Genomic DNA, 24,659 nt, shown 5'->3' with positions numbered 1-24,659 from the left:
CACCAGGTCATAATGCCTCCACCATTTCCCAGGTTCCGTATAAGGTGCATCATGCTGGTTGCTGGGTCCAAAGCAGTAGCAGGTGAGCCCAGGGTATATAACCCACCCAAGGAACTGGGTGGACAAAGTTGCTAGGTGCTAGGGCTTCCATCTGTTCTGTAAAATAGGTTTCTACTCCTTTGTCTCAATATTGGAAATGTGTATGTGTTTTGGGTGCCATGGGATGCCAGTTCTACAGATGTTATCTGCTCTAGACAACCTCATTCTCCTTTTGTCCTCTTTTCTTCTTATGCTTGGTCCTCCCAAGACCTTCTGGTCCTTTCTGTAAAATGGGTCGAAATAGAAAGATGCTTTAGGATTCCCCATGACTCCCTCCCTCCCCCAATCCATTCTCACTCTTCATTCTGTGTGTCTGAATATCTGTAGCTGAGTCCACCTTGGTTGAATGCCAAGCTTTCAGGTTACCATCCAAGGTTAGGTTGGGGGAACAAGATCCTTCTTGAGGAAACGATCCTTCCTGCTGGCCCAGGTCCCTTGTGTCTTTAGCATCTCTTCTCAAGACAAAGCAGTCTTCCTAGGCTGTGGAAGAACAGGCTGCCTTGGGGGCCAGACTTTTCTTTCAGAGATAGGGACCCCCACCCCAGAGTTCAAGGAAAACCAGGTCTAAGCGCTGGTTTTAGAGAGTCAAAGACGTGGGGACTCTCTAAAACCAGAGTCTATTGTTCCCATCAACCCAAAGGCATTGTGGGAAAAGCACTGGTCTTGGAATCAGGAGACATTTGGGTGATTAGGGCAAATCACTCAATCTCTGTATCTTAGTTGTCTCATTTGCCCATTGGAAGTAGTAGTCAATATTTGTAGATTGTGGTCAATTTACTAAGGTTCTCAAGGCTTATATAAATAAAATAAAACTTTTAAATGCGTTAAGGAAATAAATTGGCAGTTATGGTGGCAGAGCTGATAGGGCACTGTGCTGGGAATCAGGAAGACTCATCTTCATGAGTTCAAGTCTGACCTCAGACACATACTAGCTGTGTGATTCTGGGTAAGTCAATTCACACTATTTCCCTCAGTTTCCTCATCTACCAAATTATTTGGAAAAAGAAATGGCAAACCACTCAGTATCTTTGACAAGGAAACCCTGAATGGGTCCACAAAGCATTGGACATGACTGAAAAATGACTAAAAACAAATAAATAAATACTCATCATAGATCAATGATTGTGATTCAGAAATTTGATTCACACTCAGCTCACACCCTTGCTCTCTCTGTCGATGTATACTCCTTCTAACAGCTCTGATAATAATAAAGGACTTAGGGATTATAAGAATCATCTTCCCCTGTAGCTATATAAACAATTTCACCTTATTGAACGTCTTCCTCCAGTGATGCATATTGGAACCCTTCCTTGTCTGTGCAACCTGGGTGACTCTCATCCACATTCTCCCCTCAAGTTTGCCACAGCAGGTCCACCCAATATGTTGGAGCCCTTCCTTGATTTCACCCAATGCCATGAGGGGACAAGCGGGGTTGTTACCTCTCATCCTATGCTCCTGCCATGGGACCAGCCCAGCTTCACTCGGTGTCATATAATTCTCATGCCTTTGTCAAAGAGTTGGAAAAATGATGTGTATTAGACTTACTTGTCTCTGGAATTGATTGTTGACTATATGTTGCAGCTGGCTCACAAGCTCCATGTCCCTTTTCATTGCCATCTTTAATCCTTTGGAGATTGTGGCATGTCAAGTCCCACCGCCAGAGGATAAAACCAATAAAATGATTTTATTGAAAACATAGATCTTTGCTGTTATGAGGAGCTTGAGGTCAAAGTGTTTTGTAATTTTCTGAAATCAATCCAGCCCTCTCTCCTCCTCCCTTCCAACTCTGGGCTCCCAGATCATCGTGTGTCTCTGTTGCCTGTCCCAGATAAACATAGTATTAGACAAATTCTATAAGGGTGTCCAGCAGGTGCATGCTGAAATCTGAGCAACAGACATTCTTCATTTTTTCTGGTTCTAGAGTATCAAGGCAGTTTTCCTTGATAATTTCTTTTTTTTTAATTAAATTTATTTATTTTTAAGTATTTTCCTAAGGTTACATGATTCAGAGCTGACAAGCAATTCCACTGGGTTATACATATATTATCACTCAATACCTATTTCCATATTATTCATTTTTACAATAGAATAGTCTTTTAAAACCAAGAACTCAAATCCTATACCCATATAAAACAAGTGATAAATCATGTGTTTTTCTCCTGTGTTTCTGCTCCCACAGTTCTTTCTCTGGAAGTGGATAGTGTTCTTTCTCATAAGTCCCTCAGAATTGTCCTGGATCATTCATTGCATTGCCACTAATGGAGAAATCCATTACATTCGATTGTACCACAGTGTATCAGTCTCTATGTACAATGTTTTCCTGGTTCTGCTCCTCTCGCTCTGCATCACTTCCTGGAGGTTGTTCCAGTTCCCATGGAATTCCTCCACTTTATTATTCCTTTGAGCACAATAGTATCCCATCACCAACAGATACCACAATTTGTTCAGCCATTCCTCAATCAAAGGACACCCCCTCATTTTTTGCCACTACAAAGAGCCCAGCTATAAATATTTTTGTACAAGTTTTTTCCTTATTATCTCTTTGTGATACAAACCCAGCAGTGGCATGGCTGGATCAAATGGCAGGCATTCTTTTAAAGCCCTTTTGGCATGGTTCCAAATTGCCCTCTAGAAAGGTTGGACAAACTCACAACTCCAACAGCAGTGTATTAGTCCAATAATTCTTAGATTCCCTCTCCTGGATTTATATTCCAGGTCATTTGTTTTTCAAACGACACATTTCACATTTTCTCCGATTATTTTCATTCTTTTGACTTTGGTTGTTTCTTGATACCTTATGGAATCATTAGCTTCCACTTGCCCAATTTTAGTTTTTACGAAATTATTTTCTTGAGTGAGTTTTTGTTACCTCCTTTACCATTTTGCCAATTCTATTTTTTAATAAGTTATTTTACTCAGTGAATTTTTGTACCTCTCTCCATATGGCCAATTCTGCCTTTTTAGAAGTTCTTTTCTTCAGTGCATATTTGTATATCTTTTTCTATTCACCCAATTATGCTTTTTTTTTAAACCCTTACCTTCCTTCTTGGAGTCAATACTGTGTATTGGCTCCAAGGCAGAAGAGTGGTAAAGGCTAGGCAATGGGGGTCAAGTGACTTGCCCAGGGTCATCAATTATGCTTTTTAAAGAGTCACCTATTGTATTTTTGGGCCTCTTTTACCATTTGGCCTATTCTGTTTTTTAAGACACTAATTTCTTCAGCAATTTTTGGGCCTCCTTTACCAAGCTGTTGACTTTTTTCATGATTTTCCTTATCACTCTCTTTTCTTTTCCCTCTCTTATTTTATTTTTAAAACCTTTTTTTTTTTTAAACCCTCACCTTCCATCTTGGAGTCAATACTGTGTATTGTCACACAGCTGGGAAGTGTCTGAGACCAGATTTGAACCTAGGACCTCCCGTCTCTAGGCCTGGCTCTCAATCCACTGAGCTACCCAGCTGCCCCCTTTAAAACCCTTTTTGATGACCTCCTTGAATTTTTTTTCTGGACTTTAGATCAATTCATATTTTTCTTAGAGGCTTTGGATGTAGCAGTATTGACTTTGTTGTCTTCTTCTGAGTTTGAGCCTATCCTGTCTCTGAAATAACTTTCTATGTTCAGTTGTTTCTTGTTGTTTGCTCATTTGCCCACCTTTTTCTTTTCTTTTAGTTTAGAAAACTTTGTTAAAGTTGTGCTCTGTAGCTGTTTTTTTTTTTTTTTTGTGTAGCTTCCCTCAGAGCTGGCATTGGATACTATCTGCTTTCAGTTCTTCCATGGTGTTAAGAAGAGGCCAGATTTGAACTCAGGACCTCCCATTTCTAGTCCTAGCTCTAAATCCATTGAGCCACCTAGCTGTCCCCTAAACCTACTTTTTTATGTTTCCCAGAAGTTCTTGATAAATGGGGAGACATTTCCTGAGTAGTTTATGTTTTTGAGTTGAACAAGGGCTACTGTTTAATTTTTCAAATTTCTTGTCTAGTCTGTTCCACTGATTGACTTTTTCTCTTTTAACTGGCAATAGTTTTGATGATTACTAACTTGAGATCTGAACGCACTAGCTCTCTTTCATGACTACTTATTTTTATCATTTCCATTGAGATATTAAACATTTTTGTTCTTCCAAATGAATTTTTAGAATTTTTTTTTTCCAGTTCTATAAAGGTTGATTGGTGTGTATTGTGCGAGAGACCTGACTGCTGTTTTGGGTTCAGAGTTGGACTAAAATGTGACCTTTATAAACTATTTAATAATGGTTAGCAAAAGGAAGTTTACTTAGCTGTAACATGGAAAGAGTATTCAGCAAGAATACAGTTTTGGGGAAAAAAATACCATTTTGATTAACTTGGATATAGCTTCCCTACTTTTGGGTTGGCTAAGTTTCATTTGCCCTTTGGGGGAGAGTATGAAACCTGGGAGAGAATCTCTGAACTCTTCATAAACTGGATTTTCTGCTTAGGCCAACAGGAAGCTACATCAATGGCCAAAACCTTAGTCCCTTGGACTAATTCAAGAATGACTTCTCATTACCTCATTAGGGGAAAAAAAACTAGGCTCGCCTCAATGGCAGGCACTAAATAAATCATCTACATAACTATAAACTTGGACTATAATATAGTACTAAACTGATGAATAAATTTGGATAGCATTGTGATTTTTGTTATACTGGTACATCCCAGGCTGGAACAATGAACATCTCTAAAATGACTTCATTCTTCCTTTTAAAAAACTTTTACCTTCTGTCTGAAAATCAATACTAAGTATGGGTTCTAAGGCAGAAAAGCAACAAAGAATAGGCAATGGGGGTTAAGTGACTTGCTCAGAATCATATAGCTAGGAAGTTTCTGAGATCGTATTTGAACCCAGGACCTCCTATCTCTAGACCTGAGTCTCTATCCACTGAGCCATCTAGCTGCCCCTCTTCCTTATTCTCCTCCCCCCCCCCCCCAAAGATATTTTAAGTGCTCTCAAGGAGATGTCAGTGGGCATGCCCCAACTCTTCACAGGTAAATGTTTTCAAAAGCATCCTATAATCTCATCAACTCCTTTGTTTAGTCCCCTACAGAATCATTTTTGTAGTGTAAGATTTGTTCTTGTTTGATAGAATTCATTTATGAATCTATACAGACCAGGTTTTCCCCCCCCAAAATTTATATCTTATTCAGTTTTTTTATTTCTGAGACTGAGTTGTCTAGATTTCTATGACTTGTTTTGTTATTGTGGATACTTTCTATATTTGTAAGTAATCATCAAATTCCTTTAAATTTTGTTTTGCTAACCTATAAACTATGAAGTAATTTCTCATTATTCTTGTTAATCTCTGTTCATTGCAAATTTGCCTCTTAAAATGTTTTACTATATTTTTTTCCATTTTGGGGGGGGGAGCAAATTAGCTTAAGGTTTATTGATATTTTTAGCTCTTGATATTCAAGTTTTATAACTTCTAGGGTCTTTTTGGTTTATATTTTATATTCTTTAATTTTTAATAGTTCTTCTATATTCATTTGTGTTTGTCATTTTGTTGATTTTCTAGTTTTAAAAATGTAGGCATACTTCACTAACTATTTTTTCTATTTGTTAATTTTATTTTCAGAAATACAGTTTTTCTTTTGAGGACTGGCTTGCTATATGTACAATATGTGGGTATGTGGTCACATTGTTATTCTTTTTTACATAATTTCAACTGTTCTATAATTTTTTCTCTGACATCAGAATGTTGTTGCTTATTAGTCTTCCTTTAGATCTATATTTTTATTGGATTCCTTTTTTAATCATGGTTTTCACTGAATTCTAGAATATAGCGGAAATATAATATTTCTGCCTTTTATATTTTTGTAAACATATTTCCTGCATGATGCTAAGAAATATATATATATTGATATTTATATCATGTATATTCTATGGTGTTCGTATTCAGAAGACTCTCTTTAAGTCTTTTTTAAAAAATTCATACCTTTTGTCTTAGAATCAATATGGTGTATTGGTTCTAAGGTAGAAGAGTGGTATTGACAAGGCAATGAGTGTTAAGTGATTTGTACAGGGTCACACAGCTAGGGAATGTCTTAGGCAAGATTTGAACCCAGGACCTTCCATCTATGGACCTGGCTCTCAATACACTGAGCCACCTAGCTGCCTCCCTTAATTCTTTTAAATATAATTTTTTCAATAGCCTGTTCAGTTCTATATTTAACTTTTTATTATTTTGGTTAGATTCATCCAATTTGGATGAAGGGACATTTAAGTCTCCTACGATTTCTGTGTGTCTTTCTTTTATATATATAATAAAACATATATATACATATAAGAATTCGGTTAGCTTTTCCCTCATTGAATTTAAATACCATGTCATTTGGAGTATGTAAGTCAATTGTTTTGTCTGAGAATATGATTACAGTAATAGCTTTTAAAAAATCACCTAATGAATGCTAAATTTTGTTCTAGGTCTCCATTTTTATCCTTTATTTCTATTTTTCATGAATTTCTTTTCTAGGGAGTAGGCTCTGGCTCATTCTCCAAGAGCCTGACCAGCTATATTTCCTCTTTGGAGTTATAGGCTAACCTGAGAGATTGACAAATTATCTTCTCTGACCTCCAGCTCAAGCCACTACCAGTTGTTTTCTCCCTAATATAAGGAACCTGTAACTAGTTTCATTTAACCAGTTAACACCAAGCAGTTTCACCTATTTACTTTGAAGGTAAATCAGAAACAAAGAACAAACAAGTCATACCTCCCCGCATACTTCGGAGGCACCTCCCCTATCCATCTCTATCTCTATCTTTGTCTATTTCTTTCTGTCTTTCTCTGTCTCTCAATCTCTGTCTCTGACTCTCTCTTACAAATAATAAACATTTAGTAAGTGCCTACTGCATGCTATACAAATAAGGAACAGATAGTCTCTGTCCTAAGGGAGCTTACAATCTAATGGGCATACATCATTTTCTTGTGCTCCACTTTGCTTTATTGCACTTTGTAGGTATTATGGGTTTGTGTGGGTTTTTTTTGTTTTTTTTTTTTTTAATTTGTTTGTTTTTAAAATGGAAGGATGTGCCGTTTCCCTAACAGCATGAGCTCATGTCTCATCTCCATGCTTCCTTTTGGTAATTTCCACAATATTTCAAAGTTTTTCCTGATTATATCTGTTTTGGTGATCTGTGATCGGTGGATGTTGATGTTAACTACGAAATTGCTTTGGGGTGCCATGAATGATCATTTAATATAGCTAGCTTAATCAATAAACACTTTGTATGTTTTGGTCGTTGCTGCCTCTTCCCTCCTTGAGCCTCCCTATTTCCCAAGACACAAAGATATTGAAGAATCTAACATAAACTTGATTGTTAAAGCAGCCACAGGGTTTGGGAGGCTTGACTCCAATTTTGAAAGAAGTTCTGCTGTGAGCTCAATACTATCCAGCAACATCAAATGCTACAGAGAAATACTTTGTGAAAGGAAGAGTCAATCAATGAGGCAAACTTCATTATTGTCTTATTTCAAGAAATTGTCCCATCCACCCTCACCTTTAGTGTCCTCCATCCTGATCAGTCAGTGGCCATTAACATCAAGGCTCCCACCGGCAAAAAGATTGTGACTCACCAAAGGCTCAGATGATGATTAGCATTTTTTAAGAAAGTATTTTTTTTAAGGGCATAATATGATTGTACTCCTAATAGACTACAGCACTGCTTTATTATGGTGGTCTGGAACCCAAACCCCAATATACCTGAGTTAGGTCTATATACAAAAGGAAGGTGAAGGCTGAGAAGAGCCTCAGAGGGTACCCATTGCAGGGACACAAGGGAGATGATGGTGGGGTCAAAACTAAGCAGAGCAGCTGGTAGCAGATGAAGAGATGGCTGATGTTTTGAGCCCTGAGTAAATGGAGGAAATGTTGTTGTTGTTTTTTACCCTCCAGCCCTGTAAACAAAAGGATAGAACCAACTAAGGGTACTGATGAGATATAAATAATAAAACTGAAGGATCTTGATGAGATGAGTTTCCTAGTGATGAGATTATCTGGTGGTGAGTTTATCCTGGGCAGGGCTAGATGTAGATAAAGCAAGCAGAGGAGATAGTAGCAAATGAATTTATTTAATTGGGAAGTTTAATCCATTGACATTTAAGTTGTTTTTTTTTATTATCAGTTATCATGTGTTTATATTTTCTTAGATTTTTACATGTATAAAAGTGTAAAACATCTTTCCATAGTAGTCATCTTGTGAAAGAGAACAAAAGAAAATAAAACAAAATAAAAGTGAAGAAATAAAGTGAAAGATAATGAATGTATCTTCTTCTATGTTCAGACTCTATCAGTTCTTTCTTTGGAGCCAGCTGGTGTTTCTCACTGAGTCCTTGAGGTTTTTCTTGGATCACTGCATTGCAAAGAATAGCCAAGTCGTTTATAAATGTTCATCATATAATATTGCTGTTATTTTGCACAATGTGTTTCTGGTTCTAGTCACTTCACTTTGCATTGGTTCCAGGTTTTTCTTAAATCATCCCTTTCGTTCTTTCTGAGAGCACAGTAGTATTCCATTATAATCATATACCACAACTTGCTCAGCCATTTCCCAATTAATGGACATCTTCTCAGTCTCCAATTTTTTGTTACCACAAAAAGCTGCTACAAATATTTTTGTACAAATAAGTCCTTTCCCTTTTAAAAAAATCTCTTTGGGATACAGATCTAGGAGTGGTTTTGCTGGATGAAAAGGTATGCATACTTTTAAACCTCTTTGGGCATAGTTCCAAATCCCTTTCCAGAATGGGCATATCAGTTCACAACTCTATCAACTGTGCATTAGGGTACCAATTTTCTTCCATCCCCTCCAGCATTTATTATTTTATTTTTTCTGTCATATTAGCCAATATTGTGTGACAAGGAAATCACTTTAAAAGACTGATATATATTAATTTAAGGTCGCCAAGGAATTCAGCTATGTAATTCCTAAATGAAAACTCTAGTCAGCCGTCAGCCTTTTATAGAGTTTAATTACAAACAGGAGGAAGAAAGGAATTAGAGAGAGAGAGAGAGAGAGAGAGAGAGAGAGAGAGAGAGAGAGAAAGGGGAGAGAAGGGAATAGGGCTTAAATACCCCTTCTGTTTAGGCTGGGCCAAAAGGCCCAAGCCCTTAGATAGCTGGGGCAAAGAAAGGAGATCAGTCCCTATTACTCACGTGACCAAAATGGAGAAACAGTTTCCGGGGCCTCCACCTCCAGCTTCCTTTAGAGCAAGCTTCTCAGAGCACCTCTCCAACCACTCAGAGCCAAAACTCTCCAACCCTCTCCTCAGTCCTCAGACCCCTCTATCTTTAAGGAAACCATCCAAGTTCCCTCCCCTCAGTTCTCACATCTACCAATCACTGTCCATCATTTTCCCTGTGCCAATGGTGGCTCTAGCTTAACCCAGGACCGCCCAGAGGTCTGTGGCTTTGCACATGTCTGTTGAAGGTCATATTCTCAAATAATTAAATCTTGATCTTTTGCTACAGCCCTTCCTAAATCCTGTTACCCTGAGTAGGGTAGAGATTGGAATAATTAAATTTTGATCTATGCTGCAGCCCTTCCTAAATCCTGTTAGGACTGAGTAGGGTGGAGATTGCAATTTCCAAGACCTGGTTCTGTCATTCCAAGTATCTCCATTGTATCAATTCTAAAATCAATCATGACTCAAAGAAATTCCTGTTCTATGCTTAAGCATAGGTCAAAGCCCTTTCCATTGTTCAGCAAAAGGTTTCTGTCCTAAAGTAATCTTAAGAAGGGAGGAGGAGGAACCTCCCATGCCAATGGGGTTCACATTCCAATAGAGTTCCCACTCTCAATAGGAAATTTTTCAAGTATGAAATTTCCCAATGGTGAAATTTCCAACATTTATAAGTCTAAGAAATTTTAAGGTTTACAATTGTAGGTGTGAAGTGATACCTCAGAGTTGTTCTAATTTGATTTTCTCTAATAGTGAATTAAAGCATTTTTATGTGATTTTATATAGCTTTGAATTATTCATCTGAAAATTGACTATTCATATCCTTTGACTGTTTATCAACTGGGGAATGATGTGCATTCTTATAAATTTAACTCAGTTCTATATATATTTGAGAATTAAGTTCTTTACCAGAGATACTGATTTTTTCCCTATCTTTCTCCTTTTCTTTTAATCTTGGTTGCATTGGTTTTGTAAAACCTTTTTAGTATAATATAGTCAAAATTATCCATTTTACATCCTGTAATGCTTTCTGTCTCTTGTTTGGTTATAAATTCTTCCCTCATCCATAGATCTGACAAATAGACTATTCTATGTTCCTCTAATTTGCTAATTTGCTTTTACATCTGAATCATGTATCCATCTTGACCTTCTCTTGGTATAGGATGTTAGATGTTAGTCTATACCCAGTCTGTGCCATAACTTTTTCCAGTTTCCCTAGCAGTTATTTTCATAGAGTAATTTCTTTTTCCAAAAGGTTGGATCTTTGGGTTTAACAAACACTAACTATGGTAATTTGCTACTCTATCTTGTGTAGCTAATCTATTCCATTGATCTTTCACCCTATTTCTTAGCCAGTACCAGATTGTTTTGATGATTACAGCTTTGTAATACAGTTTGAGATCTGGTAAATCTAGGCCACCTTCTTTCAAATTTTAAATTATCCCCTTGATATTCTTGAACTTTTGTTCTTCCAGATGAATTTTGTTATTAATTTTTCTAGTTCTGTAAAATAATTTTGGGGCAATTCAATTGTTATGGCATTGAATAAGTACGGAGGTGGACTGTCAGTCCATGAGCAATTGACATTTTTCCAATTGTTTAGACCTGACTTTATTTTTATGGGAAATGTTTTATAATTGTGCTCATATAATTCCTGACTTTGTCTTGGCAGGTAGGCACCCAAATATTTTATATTATCTACAATTAATTTAAATGGTATTTCTTTTTCTATCTCTTCTTGCTAGTCTTTGCTCATAATATAAAGAAATGCTGATGATTTTTATGGATTTATTTTATATCCTGCAACTTTGCTAAAGTTGTTAATTATTTCAGTTAGTTTTTTAGTTGAATGTTTAGGATCTGGTAAATATAACATCATACTCTCTGCAAAGACTGATAGTTTGATTTCTTCCCTATTCTAATTCCTTTAATTCTTTTTTCTTCTCTTATTGCTATTTCTTTTTTCTTAGCATTTCTGGTACAATATTGAAAGTATGAAAAGTGATGATAATGGCCATTTTTGCTTCACTCCTGATCTTACTATCGTGCATTTATTAAACATTCATGAGTCAGGCACAGTGCCAAATTCTGGGCATACAAAGAAAGACAAAAAACCCCCCAAACCCAACCCCAAACACACACACACACAAAAACAATCCTCAAGCAATGATTATTCTAATGGAGACACCAAATAAATAACAACAGCAATGTACAGTACACACATTAACAGTAAAAATGGAAGACAATCTCAGAATAAAGGGATGGGGGATAACATGAAGGCCCCAAACACCTCTTGTAAGACATGGAATTTAAGCCAAATCTTGAAGAAAGCTGGGGAAGCCAGAGGACAGAGTGAGACCAGAGTGTTCCAGGGATAAGGGACAATTAGGTCAAAGGAAGAGAGTCAGGAGGTGAAGTATTATATATGTGGGCCAGTACAACTGGATTATGGAGTACATGGATAGAAAACACTCATTAGAATAGGTAGATTGAGACTAGGATTTAAAAGCCTTTAAACGCCAAAAAGGAGAGTTTTTTGTTGTTGTTTTTTCAAATCCTCACCTTCCCTCTTCAAAGTAATACTCTATATTTGTTCCAAGGCAGAAGAGCAGTAAGGGCTAGACAATGGGGGTTAGGTGACATGCCTAGGGTCACACAGCTAGGAAGTGTCTGAGGTCAGATTTGAACCCAGGACCACCATCACTCCTATCTTTGGTCCTGGCTCTCAATCCACTAAGCCAGCCAGTCAGCTGCCCCCAAACAAAAGAGTTTTTAATTGACTCTAGAGAAAGTTGGGAGACATTGGGGTTGGGTGAGGGATGAGAGGAGGATGAGATATAGTCAAAGCTATGCCTTAGGAAAACCATCTTGGTGCCCCTGTGGAGGATGGACTAGAGGGTAGGGACAGACTTAAGGTAGAGAGATTAAGACAATAGATCAGGCAAGAGGTGATGGGGAACTGAACTAAGTGACCAGTTGTGACTTCAGAGATGGTTAAATATGCTTTTTGTTTCTTGGCAGAGAATTGTTATTCTGTAGGGACATAATGGGGACTACATTTTCAATATGGCCAATGGGATAATTTCTTTTTCTTTACTGTATTTATTACAAGGAAAGATTCTACTGGAAATGATGGAAAATCATTAGAAAATGATGCAGTTGTAAAAAAAATCAATAAAATATTTTAAATGGGGGAAGAAAATGGAGGTTATCCATCATGAATTCCATTTTCTTGCCTATTCCAAACCTTAAATCTCTGCCACTTAATATCTGTATGACTTTAGGCAGGTTACTTAATTTTTCTGCTCCTCAGTTTCTTCATTTGTAAAATAGAAGGATTGACCTAGATGACTTCTAAAATCCTTTCCACTGCTATCTATGGTCTGTTGTTCTAAAATCCTCTTTATCATTCCCCATTTTCTCTTTTTCTCTAGTCCGATGAAAAGATGGATCTTCTTGTCAAGGCTAATGTCTCCACTCACCATCTTAATCATATCCCCAACTCTCTCCTCTCCAGTCATTCATTTTCGATCTTGTCTTATCCACTAACTCCTTCTCCATCCCCTGTAAACATGTCTGGTGAAAAGGAAATTGCCACTTATTGCCTTTTAAATCATTCATAATCATCTCGAGTTATCATATATTAATCCGTTATAATAGTTTGACAAGTTGTCACTGTGTGATTTATAGTAAGAAATAGCCTCAGATATTAATTGATTGAATGACTGTGTATAAGAGCCAATAATCAGTAAGGATCATCAAGAAATAATCGCAGATAAAGTGTGCTGAGTTAGTAATTAAAGATTAATTCTCAGTTCACTTTTGACCCTGAGCAGAGTACTCTCAGAATTGTGCCATAGAGCAGAAGGTGGGTTAGGAAACTCATTGTGTGGCTTTGAAAACTGATCTTCTGGTATCCAAAAGGGGAAGTCTCCATGGATGGGAACCCCTCCGCCATTGATGGCATCTGATCTTGGGTCAATTTGAGTTGATCCCATCATTCCCCTAGAATATCAGTGTCATATAAGTCAGAAGATTCAGTAGGAGGAACTACTGTCAGGTAAAAGCCACAGAGAGGTCAAGAAGACACAAGGATTGAGAAGATGCCATTTGATTATCATTTCATCCTTTCCTTTAAATATCTGTAAGTTGTAAGGCTTGGGCTCTTAGTCTATGCTGCATGTATGGCTTCATGATGTGGCTCTCACAATAAAGTCAGTCTTTACTGAGAAAATTCTTTTTCTTTTCTTTCATTTCCTTTTCTTTTTTTCTTTTCTCTTTTTTTCTTTTTTCTTCTTTTCTTAGGTCTTTCTGACCCTTAAAAAAGTCTTTATTTGATTTTTTTTCATGTATTGTCCTTTTTCTCCCTTTCCTATCCAAACTCTGAAAAAAAGAATGTTATACTCTTTGTTTCCATTTCCTTACCTCCTGCAGGCTTCTTGTAATCCCCTCAGAAATCTGACTTCTGAATCGACTACTTGATTGAAACTATTGCCTTCAAGACTACCAATGATCTTTTAAACTAATATTCTAATAGCATCTTCTCAATCCTTATGTCTTCTTGACCACTTTGTGGCTTTTGCCTACAGTACCTCCCTCCTACAGGATCCTCTCGCCTCTTCTGATTTGTTTGACACTGATATGCTACAGGAATGATGGGATAAGTTCAAATTAACTCAAGATCAGATACTATCAATAAATGCTGGCCACAGAGAGATGAATCTCTGTAAGGGGTTGACCCTAAGTTTCTGAGAAACATTTAATTTTCTAGGTCTCATAATAAAAAAAGGTCTGAAAAAGATTCAGGCCCAAAATTCCAGAACCACCGAGTACCTGTGCAGTGGCCCTAGCACCAAGGTTTAAACAAACGTTGCTTTCTTCTATTCTGTTCCAAAATTAATCCATTTGTAGATCTCATCCCATTTTCCTTTCTATTTTTCTTTTTTCTCTAATTGTTTTTATGATGTCTTATTTTTTATTCTTTTGAATTGTCATTTCTTATATTTGTACAAAAGAGTAAATCATCATGCCCTCTCTTAGAAAAACTAAGACTTATGGTTTATATGTGATCTTCTGAAGGCTTGGGACTAGTAACTTTAGCCCCAGGAGCCTTTGCACTGTCAACTTTGGGATTGGCAATTCTTAAGGTGAGTGGGATCATCAGCCTTGGAACCATTGGGCTTGGTGACCTAAGAGCAATACTTGAACTCATTTTGGATTTGGTATCAGACCTTAGATACTTTGGCTTTGGATTTGATGGTCTTGGCATCAAGCTTGGCAACTCTGGGATCAGTAGTAAACTTTAATTTAGTACACCCTGCAACCATAGGTTCATTGGGCTTGATAAGGTTATGACAACCTTAGAATCAATTTTGGGGGTTTGAGGACCTGGATATTTGGTGAGAGTCTTGGGGCTAGTATAACTAATGGTAGCCTTGGTGTGATTGGGCCCGAGGACCCAGACATGGAAGCTTTTGTGCTAAGAGCTAAGAGCTTGGATGGCCCCTGTGTAGGTTTTGGAATTTTTGAACTGCATCTTTTTCAGTCCCTTCTTGTTATTAATCTAAGCAAATTTAATGTTTCTCAGAAACTTAGGATCAGCCCCTTATGGAGACTCTTATCTTTGTGGCCTGGGTTTAATGATGCTTTTGTTTTTTACTCTTCAGTAATGTTTTATTTTTTTTCTCAACTATATGTAAAAACAATTTTTGGCATTCATTTTTCATCATTTTGAGTTCCAAATGCTCTCCCTTTCCTTTCCCCTCTCTGAGATGGTAAGTAATTTGATATTGGTTATACATGTAGGTTATCCTACAAAAAACATTTCTATATTGCTCATGTAGGAGAAAACACATTAGAAAAACTCAGGAATAAAATAAGATGAAAAATGATATGCTTCCACCTGCATAAGTTCTTTCTCTGAAGAGAGATAGCATTTTTCATCTTGAGATATACTAAGTCACTCTTAGATCAGTGATGGTGAACCTTTTAGAGACCGAGTGCCCAAATTGCATCCTCATGCCATATGTGAGCCATTCCCTTACCCCAGACAGGAGAGAAAGGAAGCACTCTCATTGGGTTTCTGGGCAGAGGGGCGGATAATGAGAGACATGTCCTTAGGAGTAGTGGAGAGGAGAAGGGAACAGCAGCCCCCTCCAGCATGTGTGCCATAGGTTTGCCAACATGGTCTTAGATCATTGTATTGTTGAGAATAGATGAATAGTTGTTCATTATATCATATTGATGTTATTTTGTACAGTGTTCTGCTAGTTCTGTACACTTCACTCTGTATTAATTCATGTGAGTCTTACTAATTTTTCTGAAATCCTCCTGCTCATCATTTCTTATAACACAATAGTATTCCATTACAATCACATACCACAATTTGTTCAGCCATTTTCCAATAGATGGGCATGTCAATGCCATTTTTATGCTATTTGTATGATTGGCTATGGACAGCATAATTCTTAGATTTGGCCATATGTCCATTGGAAGAGACTGAAAGTGATAGGGGAGGCTAGAGGGCCCCCTACTGTCTCATTCCTAGAAATATTCACTCATGAAGAAGATAGAGGGGTAAGAGTGTGGCCACTGTATCTGGAGTCTTTCTGTCCTTACCATCACCATTTACTTCTTCTAAAGCCAGTATATCTAAATTCTGTATTTGACATCCTCTTTTTTCACCCTGGATGTTGGGGCAAAATTCTAGGAAGGAGAAGATGTCTCCTACTATGTCAGTCTCTTCACTTCCAAGTAGAACTGTTATGAGGTCTTTGTCGCCACTTTCCCCATGGGAAATATGTTTCAATGGCACCCCATCATTTCTTCTCCTAGAGCAACTTCCACTTAGATCCTTTGGAGCCTCTCTTCTCTACTGCTCTTAGCTCACTCCATGAATGAATGAAAATAGTATAACTTCTCTGCTAACATCATTCTAATTCTGGGTGGAATGACATCCCAATCTCCATACTTTCTTTTGCATATCCTCTTCCCACTCAGGCAAGTTTCCTCTATACTATCTCCATATAAACAACAACAACAGCAAAAACAACAAAACAACAATAAAGAATGTGGGTTTTAGTTTTCAGAATATCAGTTCAATTTTTCCTTCTTTCTTTTAACTCTTAAAGTTCTCTCTTAATCTTGAATAACAATGTCTAGCATTTGTATAGCATATTCTCTAAGAGCTTCATAAATATGATCTCATTTGATCCTCACAATAGCCCTGGGAAATGGGTTCTATTATCTCCATTTTAAAGTTGAGGAAACTGATAGTGAAGCCTATAGAGGTTAAGTGACTTGCCCAAGTTACACAGCCAGTATGTGTTGGAGGCTGGATTTGAATTTAGATTTTCCTAATCCAGGCCCAGATTTCTATCCACCATGCTACCTAGCTAACCCTACTATATAATACTGTTTTTATAAAATCAAGCAACAGAAAGGGAAACTGGGGAAAGAGTTAGCTATTTTCTTGGAACTTTCCTCAGTCCTTGAGTATAATTGATGGTGCTAGCAAAAGCCTTTTAAAAAACAAAAACAAAAACTTTAACTTTTCCTGTTTTTCTTTCTTTCCTCCATATTAGCCAGGTTGAGAAGGAAAATTCAAACAAAAACAAAAAATCCCAAGGAAAAATAAAGTAAAATGAAAGTATGCTTTTGATCTGGATTCAGTCTCCACCAGTTCTTTCTCTGGAGATGGATAGCATTTTAAGTCTTTGGCAATGTCTTGGATCATTATATTGCTGAGAAGAGCTGTCATTCTTTTAAACATATATGTATATACACACATATATATATAACCAATTACATTTAATATTACATTTCCACACAAATTTTCCCAAGTTACAGGACTGAACTCATCTCCCTCCCTTTCTTCCCTATCATTGTACAATATATTGCTGGGACTACTTGTTTCACTTAGCATCAGATCATATATGTTTCACCACGTTTTTCCTGTAGTGTCCTGCTCATCATTTCTTATAACACAATAACATTCCATCACAATCATATACTACTTATTCAGACATTCCCCAGTTGATGGGCATTCCCTCAATTTCCAATTCTTTTCTACCACAAAAAGAGCAGCTATAAAATTTTTGTCCATATATGTCCTTTTCCTTTTTTATAAATCTCTTGGGGATACAGACCTAGTAGTGGTGTTATTGGGTCAAAAGTTTTGCAGGGTTTTATAGCCCTTTGAGACTAGTTCCAAATTGCTCTCCAGAATGACTGAATCAGTTTACAATTCCAACAACCACAGTGCATTAGTGTCTTAGTTTTCTCATCTCCCCTCCAATATTTGTCATTTTCTTTTTCTGTCCTATTAGTCAATCTGATGGGTTGGGGTGGCATCTCAGTGTTGTTTTAATTTATATTTTTCTAATTGATAGTGATTTAGAGCATTTTTTCATGTGACTCTAGATAGCTTTAGTTACTTCATCTGAAAACTGCCTGTTCATATCTTTTGATCATTTATCAATTGGGGAATGACATGTATTCTTATAAATTTGACGCCGTTCTCTAACGTTGTTGTCATTCATCCTTTACTTTTCAGAGGACCAATGTGACATCATGGAGTGGGGGATATCTTGACTTGTTCAAAAATATGATTTAAGTAAGTCAAAGTTGCACAAAGCCTTAGGCCTCACTCTCTTCTAGTGGCAAGACAAAAATCAGGACCATTGGAGATGGTCTGGGATGCAGCGGATAACCTTAGCATCTTCAATGTCTGATCAAGCTCTATGCACTCCCCATAGCCTGCTTCAGCCACCTTCATTGCCTATTGGAACAAATTGTTTTCATCATTTAGTTCTCTCTATATTTGAGAAATTAGGCCTTTTTCAGGGATACTTGTAAAATCTCCCCATTTATGATTACTATGTATTTCCCTCCATCCTATTCCCTTCTGTTTATCCTACTCTTTCTTTTCTTTCACCCTGTTTATCCTCAAAAGTGTTTACTGCCTTCCCTAGCCCACCCTCCCCTCTATCAGCTCCCCTTCTTTCTCTTCATCCCCTTCCTACTTTCATGGGGGTAATATAGTCTTCGATTCCCAACTGAGTATGTATGTTATTCCCTCTTTGAGCCAATTTCAATGAGAGTAAGGTTTTCCTCCACTGTAAAAGCTCTTCTGTATCTCTTTTGTGTGGATAGCATATCTCATTCTATCTCTCCCTTCCACCTTCTCCCAATGCATCCCTCTTTCTCACCTTCTACTCTAAATTTTTTAGATATTGTCCCATCATATTCAACTAACATCCATGCTCTTTGTCTATGTATATTTCTTCTAGCTGCCCTTATAATGTAAAGTTCTTAGGAGTTACAAGTAGCACCTTCTCATGTAGCAAGGTAAACAATTTAATTTTATGGAATCCCTCCTGATTTCTCTTTCCTATTAACCTTTTCATGCTTCTCTTGAGTCTTATGTTTGAAAGTAAAATTTCTTATTCAGCTCTGGTCTTTTCATCAGAAATGTTTGAAAGCCCTCAATTTCATTGAATTCCCATTTCTCCCCTGAAGTATTATATTCAGTTTTGCTGAATAGGTGACTCTTGGTTGAAGTCCTGGATCCTTTGCTCTATGGAATATTATATTCCAAGTCCTCTGATCCTTTAATATAGAAGCCACTAAACCTTCTGTCATCCTGGCTGTGGCTCCACCATATTTGAAATTTTTCTTTCTCACTAATTGCAATATTTTCTCCTTGACCTGGGAGCTTTTGAATTTGACTATAATGTTCCTGGGAGTTTCCATTTTGGGATCTTGTGCAGGAGGTGATTGATAGATTCTTTTCATTTCCATTTTGCCCAACTGATTCTAGAATATTAGGGCAGTTTTCCTCAATGATATCTTGAAAGATGATATCTAGACTCCTTTTAATCATGACTGTCCCGTAGTCCAGTAGTTCCTACCAGGTCAGTTGTTTTTCCAATGAGACATTTCACATTTTCTTCTATTTGTTTCTATTCTTTTGATTTTGTTTATTGTTTCTTGATATTTCATGGAATCATTGGCTTCCACTTAGCCAATTCTAAATTTTAAGAAATCATTTTCCTCAGTGAACTTTTGGACCCCTTCTTCCATTTGATCAATTTTACTTTTTAAGAAGTTCTTTTCTTCAGTGAATTTTGAACATTTTTCCATGTGGCCAGTTCTGTTTTTTAAGGAGTCATTCTCTTCAGTGGATCTTTGTATGTTCTCTTACATTTGACCAATTCTTTTTAAGTAGTTCTCTTCTATGGATTCATATATCTCTTTTACCTTTCTGGCTATTCTGTTTTTTAAGGTATTATTTTCTTCAGTATTTTTTTTTCATTTCTTCTTTGCTAAGCTGCTGACTCTTTTTTCATGATTTTTTTTGGTATCACTCTCATTTCTTTTTCCAATTCTTTTCTCCATCTTTCTTATTTGATTTTTAAAATCCTTTCTGAGTTCTTCTAGGAATTCTTTTTGGGCCTGAGACTAATTCATACTCTACTTTGAGGGCTTGAATGTAGCAGTTCTGACTTTGTTTATTTTTCTTAATTTCTATTTTGATCTTCTCTGTCACTATAGTACCTTCCTATGATTGAATTATTTTTTTATTATCTTTTCATCTTTCCAACATTTTTCCTGACTTTTTAACTTATATGAAAGTTGGGCTTTGCTCCTGCAGTGGAGGGAGCACTGTTTAAAACATCAGATTTTTTGTAGAGCTATTTTGAGAGCTAGATCTGGAGGATCTGTATGTTTTCAATTCTTTTAAGGTAGTATGATCTAAGGAGAAGTGTGCTTGCTATTTTCCCGGCCTTTGTTCTGGTTTGAGCAACCTCATAAATACTTCTTTTGTACTAGAGCTATGACTAGGGTCTTCAACTCTCCTGTGGGTACAAGCTCTGGTGTACTTGTACTCCTACTCACCCTGAGACTGCAGCCCAGGAGTGTGACCTGTGTTTGGACACTTCCACAGATCTGTACCTAGAACAAGCAAAAGGACCCTTATATTCTCCTTCTGACCAGATGTCCAACTCTCTTACTATCTGTGGACTGAGAAGTCCAGAAGTCACTAATGCTGCCAGTTCAGTGAACCCCAAAGGTGTGCTGCAGACTTACCAAGGTGCGGCCTGCTACGGTCATGCCAGGATATTGCCTGCACTGGATTGCACTCCACTCTCACCCCAGTGAAATAGACCTTTCCTGCTGACCTTCTAGCTTTTCTTGAGTGGAAACTTGTTTTGCTCTGTCTTTCATAGATTTTGCTGCTCTAGAAATTGCTTTGAAGTGTCATTTTAAAGATTTTTTGGAGGGGAATTTTGGGAGACCTCAGGAGAACTGTTCCTTTTCCTCCATCATCTTGGCTGAACCCCTCCCCCTGGCCATTTTTACTTTTAAGAGTTTTATTTCTCCATTGAACCAACTGCAAAGTTTGCTATTATTGTCTTGTTATTTCTAGGGAATTAAAACATTCATTTTCTTGATTTCTTTCTTCATCTTCATTTAAAGAATAATACTCATAACAGTATTGTGGCCTTTTATAGGATGCTTGCTCGTTTTTCATTCTTTCTTTATGAGTCACACTGTTGGTCAATCTATTTGGGATCTGGGCTCATTCCCAGCCTTTCTCTCTTGACTATTTTGTTTTTCAGCCTTTTTTCTTCTATTCTTGGCCTCCCTCCACTCTGTTTTCCTTTCCACTGTGGTGGCATGCACATTTTATCCTGTTGTGACCCTTGTGGCTGAGAGGCCTCAGTCTTCAATTAGGAGATATTGGAGTTTAGCTGGGGCCATACCATAAACTTCATAAGGAGATTGCTATAGCAGGTTGATAGCTCCAGTTCCTTCAGAAATGGAATCCCCATCCCTGGTAGCTGGTTTTGTGCTTCTAAGTTAGCCCCATCATTGTCGTATATTCTTTTTTCTTATGTGGCTTGGTAGAATCCAGGTTTTCTATATGTTTTGTAATGTGACAGGCATTCAGAAGAAGTCACTGTTGTGAGGATAAAGAGTGAAAGTCGCTTTATCTGGAACGAGAGATACAAGTCTATCCAGTTGTCCACACTGCATGCTAGTCAGCATGGAGGTGGTTGGCAGTAGAGGGAACTCTGGGTAGTTCAGACATCCCTTGGTATTTCATACAGATTTATATTTTTTATAAGCATTTTCATGTTTTCTTCTTTCTAGAAGAAGTTTTCATTTCTATAGGGTTGGTGCATTTCTTGTTGTTTCAAGGTTTGGGGATGAAGGAATATATACATACGGTACCATCTTGCTGATAATATGTATCCTCCCCCCATGCATTTTTTCACACGAGCTCTTGTCCAGTCTCACCTTCCTCATCCTGTATTTGTACATTTGATTCCTTGCATCCACGTAGAAGACTTGATATTTATCTGTATTAAACACCACCTTATTAGATTTGGGGTCTTGACTCTATCATCCGACATATTAGTTATCTCTCTTTTTTCTGAATCATCTGAAAGATTTTTTTTAAGGAAGACATTGATATGTTATAAAATATATGATATATGATATAAAAATAATGAATAGGGGCCAAGTTCTGATCCCGGGAAAATTCCATTAGAGAACTCTCTCCAAGTTGACATAGACAGAGCTAGGTGGTTCAGTGGAGGACTTGAGTTCAGATACAGCTCCAGACACTTATAAGCTGTGTGTCCCTGAGCAAGTCACTCTGCTTTTGTTTGCTTCAATCCACGGCAGAAGGAAATGGAAAGGCAAACCACTCCAGTATCTTTACCAGTAAAACACCACGGACAGTACTGGTGTGCCGTGGTCCACAGGATCACAAAGAGTGAGGTACAAATGAATGACTGAACAACAACAAAAAGAAGTTGACATTAATGGCTGCTCTTTAGATGTGATCATTCAACCCATTCCAAATTTACTTTACTACTCTCCTCTGGCCTGTATCTTTCCTTCTTGCTCATAAGAATAGCAGGAGAGTCTTTTAAAGTTGTAGGAACTGATGCAAAGCAAAATTAGAAGAAGCAAGAAAACAAAGTCACTGACAACAACATAAATACAAGGAATGGTAAGAGCAAAAATGATAATGTTGTGACAAATCTTGGCCCCCACCAAAAGAAAGGAGAAAATATACCTCCTTCCTTTCTTTTCAAATGGGGGAGACCTCTTCCAAATGAATATCATCTTTCTATATTGTCACACATGACTCATGTATGCATTGGTTGGCTGGCTGATTGGTTGGCAGATCCTTCAGACTTTCCCATTTGTGAATAAAATTGGGACAGTTGCATCAAACATGGCAACATTGCTGAGCTTGCTGGAAGAGATCTGTAACCACTCAAAAGAATTTAGCCAAACCGGCAAGGTAGGAAAAACTAAATACACAAAGAAAGCCCATTGACCAGATTATGGTGTGCAGTGAAATAAATAGACAACCTAGGGAGCATGTCCATCAGTTTATATCTCTATATAATACAAGACAATACAAATGAACATTAGTCAGGCAGGCCTAGAATCAAACAAGGAAAGAAAGAATCAGACGTGTTGGCTTAAGAAAATTGTAAAGCCCTTTTAATGATCCCAGTTTTCTCCCAAAACCAAAGGTCTATTTTTTCCCCTTTAAACACAAATGGCTGCAAGTTAAGGAATAACACAATCTCTAAGGAACTAGAGATGAGTATTGCCAAGGGGCAATGAAGAAGCACAGGGGAGGTATGGGTGACTGCTCCATGTAACAAATAAGAAACTTTGAAAAGGAGATGGAGAGAAAGAACTGAATCAATGGAATGTAGGTATGAAAAAGAAGACGGGCCATTTTAAAGTCAAGAACTGCTAGGCATTTGCTGATGGAGTTGTGACTTGATCCAACCATTCTGGAAGGCAATTTGGAATTATGACCACTAGGTTTGTACCCCAAAGAAACAAAAAAATGGGAAAGGACACATTTGTACAAAAATATTCATAGCTGTGCTTTTTGTGGTGGCCAAGAATTGGAAAGCAAAGGAATGCCTCTCAATTGAGGAATGGCTGAACAAATTGTGGTGTATGATGGTGATGGAATACTATTGTACTGTAAAGAAGGATGAACAGGAGAATTTCGGAAAGAGCTGGAAAGATCTACATGAACTGATGCAGAGTGAAATAAGCAGAACCAGGAGAACATTGTACACAGTAACTGAAACATTGTGGAACAATCAAAAGTGATAGACTTTGCTACTAACAGCAATACAATGATCCAGGACAATTCTGAAGGACTTATAATAAAGAATGTCATCCACCTTCAGAGAAAGAACTGTTGGAGTAGAAATGCAGAAGAAAATATATGATTTATCACTTCTTTATTTGGGTATATGATTTAGGGTTTGGGTTTTATAAGATTATTCATTTACCAAAATGAATAATATGGAAATGGGTTATGAGTGATTAAAAAAAGAACTGCTATGCATGAGGTAATGAGCCATGTTTGGCCAAATGGTTGAATCTATTTCAAGCAAGTGTACAAGATTGCTCCTGTCCAAGATAGCCTGAGTATGCAGGACTAGCCTTTCCTAACACTCTGAGCTACTGACATATTCTCTCCCAAATTGCCTCATATTCACTTTATATGCAGTCTATGTCTATGTCTATATCTATACCTCTATGTAAATATGTACATACATACACTTAAGTATATATAATATACACACAAATAACCATTAATATATATTGTATAATTAGAATTTGGTCCCCAAAACTCTCTTTCTCAGCTTCCCATATTCCTTCTCATGTTATATGCTAAGGTATGAAGGGTATATTTTTTGAGTAGCTCCTCCCTCTTGCTCTCTTTTCCCCTGATCCTGATTTGTGAAGGTGGGGTAAGTTTCAGGCAGGGGAATTTTTCTCACATGTCTCTACTCAGGCTTTTACTTTTGTTCTTGTATTTTTTCTACTTCAAGTGATTATTAATAAATCTTATAAAATATAATACTTAGAGTTATTTGATATTAATTTTAATATTACATTTGATATACTCAAGTATATAGGCATTTATTTAGATAAGTATATGTATATATACATGCATAATTATACATTTATAAGTATATGTATATACATATTTACATATTGTTAACTTTATGGTTGGACTGAATATTTAATTGGTTGCTAGGGATTTAATTTCTAAATTCCAAAAATGAATTTCTAAAGTAAAATAGAATTTATGGTACTTTATTTTTACAATAGAGGGAAGATATTAAGGGGAGGGGGAGAAGAGAGAGAGAGCTTTGACTTCCTCTGAACCAGGTAGAAATTCTAAGGCCCCAGCCAGGGGAAAGGAGTCTCAAGACAATGGGCCTTTCCCAGAGGCTCATGCCTCCAGAAAGGGCAAGGAAGGAAATCAGTCTTTACACTGACCACGTTGTCAGTTCAATCAG

The 24,659-nt window shown here is 37.2% G+C and overlaps 1 protein-coding gene across 1 annotated transcript in view; it reads left to right on the top strand.

Moving 5' to 3' along the window:
* The window catches only part of IQCN (IQ motif containing N), a 69,283-nt gene continuing 44,624 nt past the window's right edge, over positions 1 to 24,659 (top strand). The window contains exons 1-2 of the mRNA XM_007489232.3: positions 1 to 82; positions 5,689 to 5,738. Of these exons, the coding sequence (XP_007489294.2) occupies positions 5,724 to 5,738 (15 nt within the window). The 5' untranslated portion in view covers positions 1 to 82; positions 5,689 to 5,723. The remainder of the gene's footprint in view (positions 83 to 5,688; positions 5,739 to 24,659) is intronic.

The sequence above is a fragment of the Monodelphis domestica genome, chromosome 3, assembly GCF_027887165.1.
Source record: "Monodelphis domestica isolate mMonDom1 chromosome 3, mMonDom1.pri, whole genome shotgun sequence".
Classification (NCBI taxonomy): Eukaryota; Metazoa; Chordata; class Mammalia; order Didelphimorphia; family Didelphidae; genus Monodelphis; species Monodelphis domestica.
This window is presented reverse-complemented; position numbering and strand designations above follow the sequence as displayed.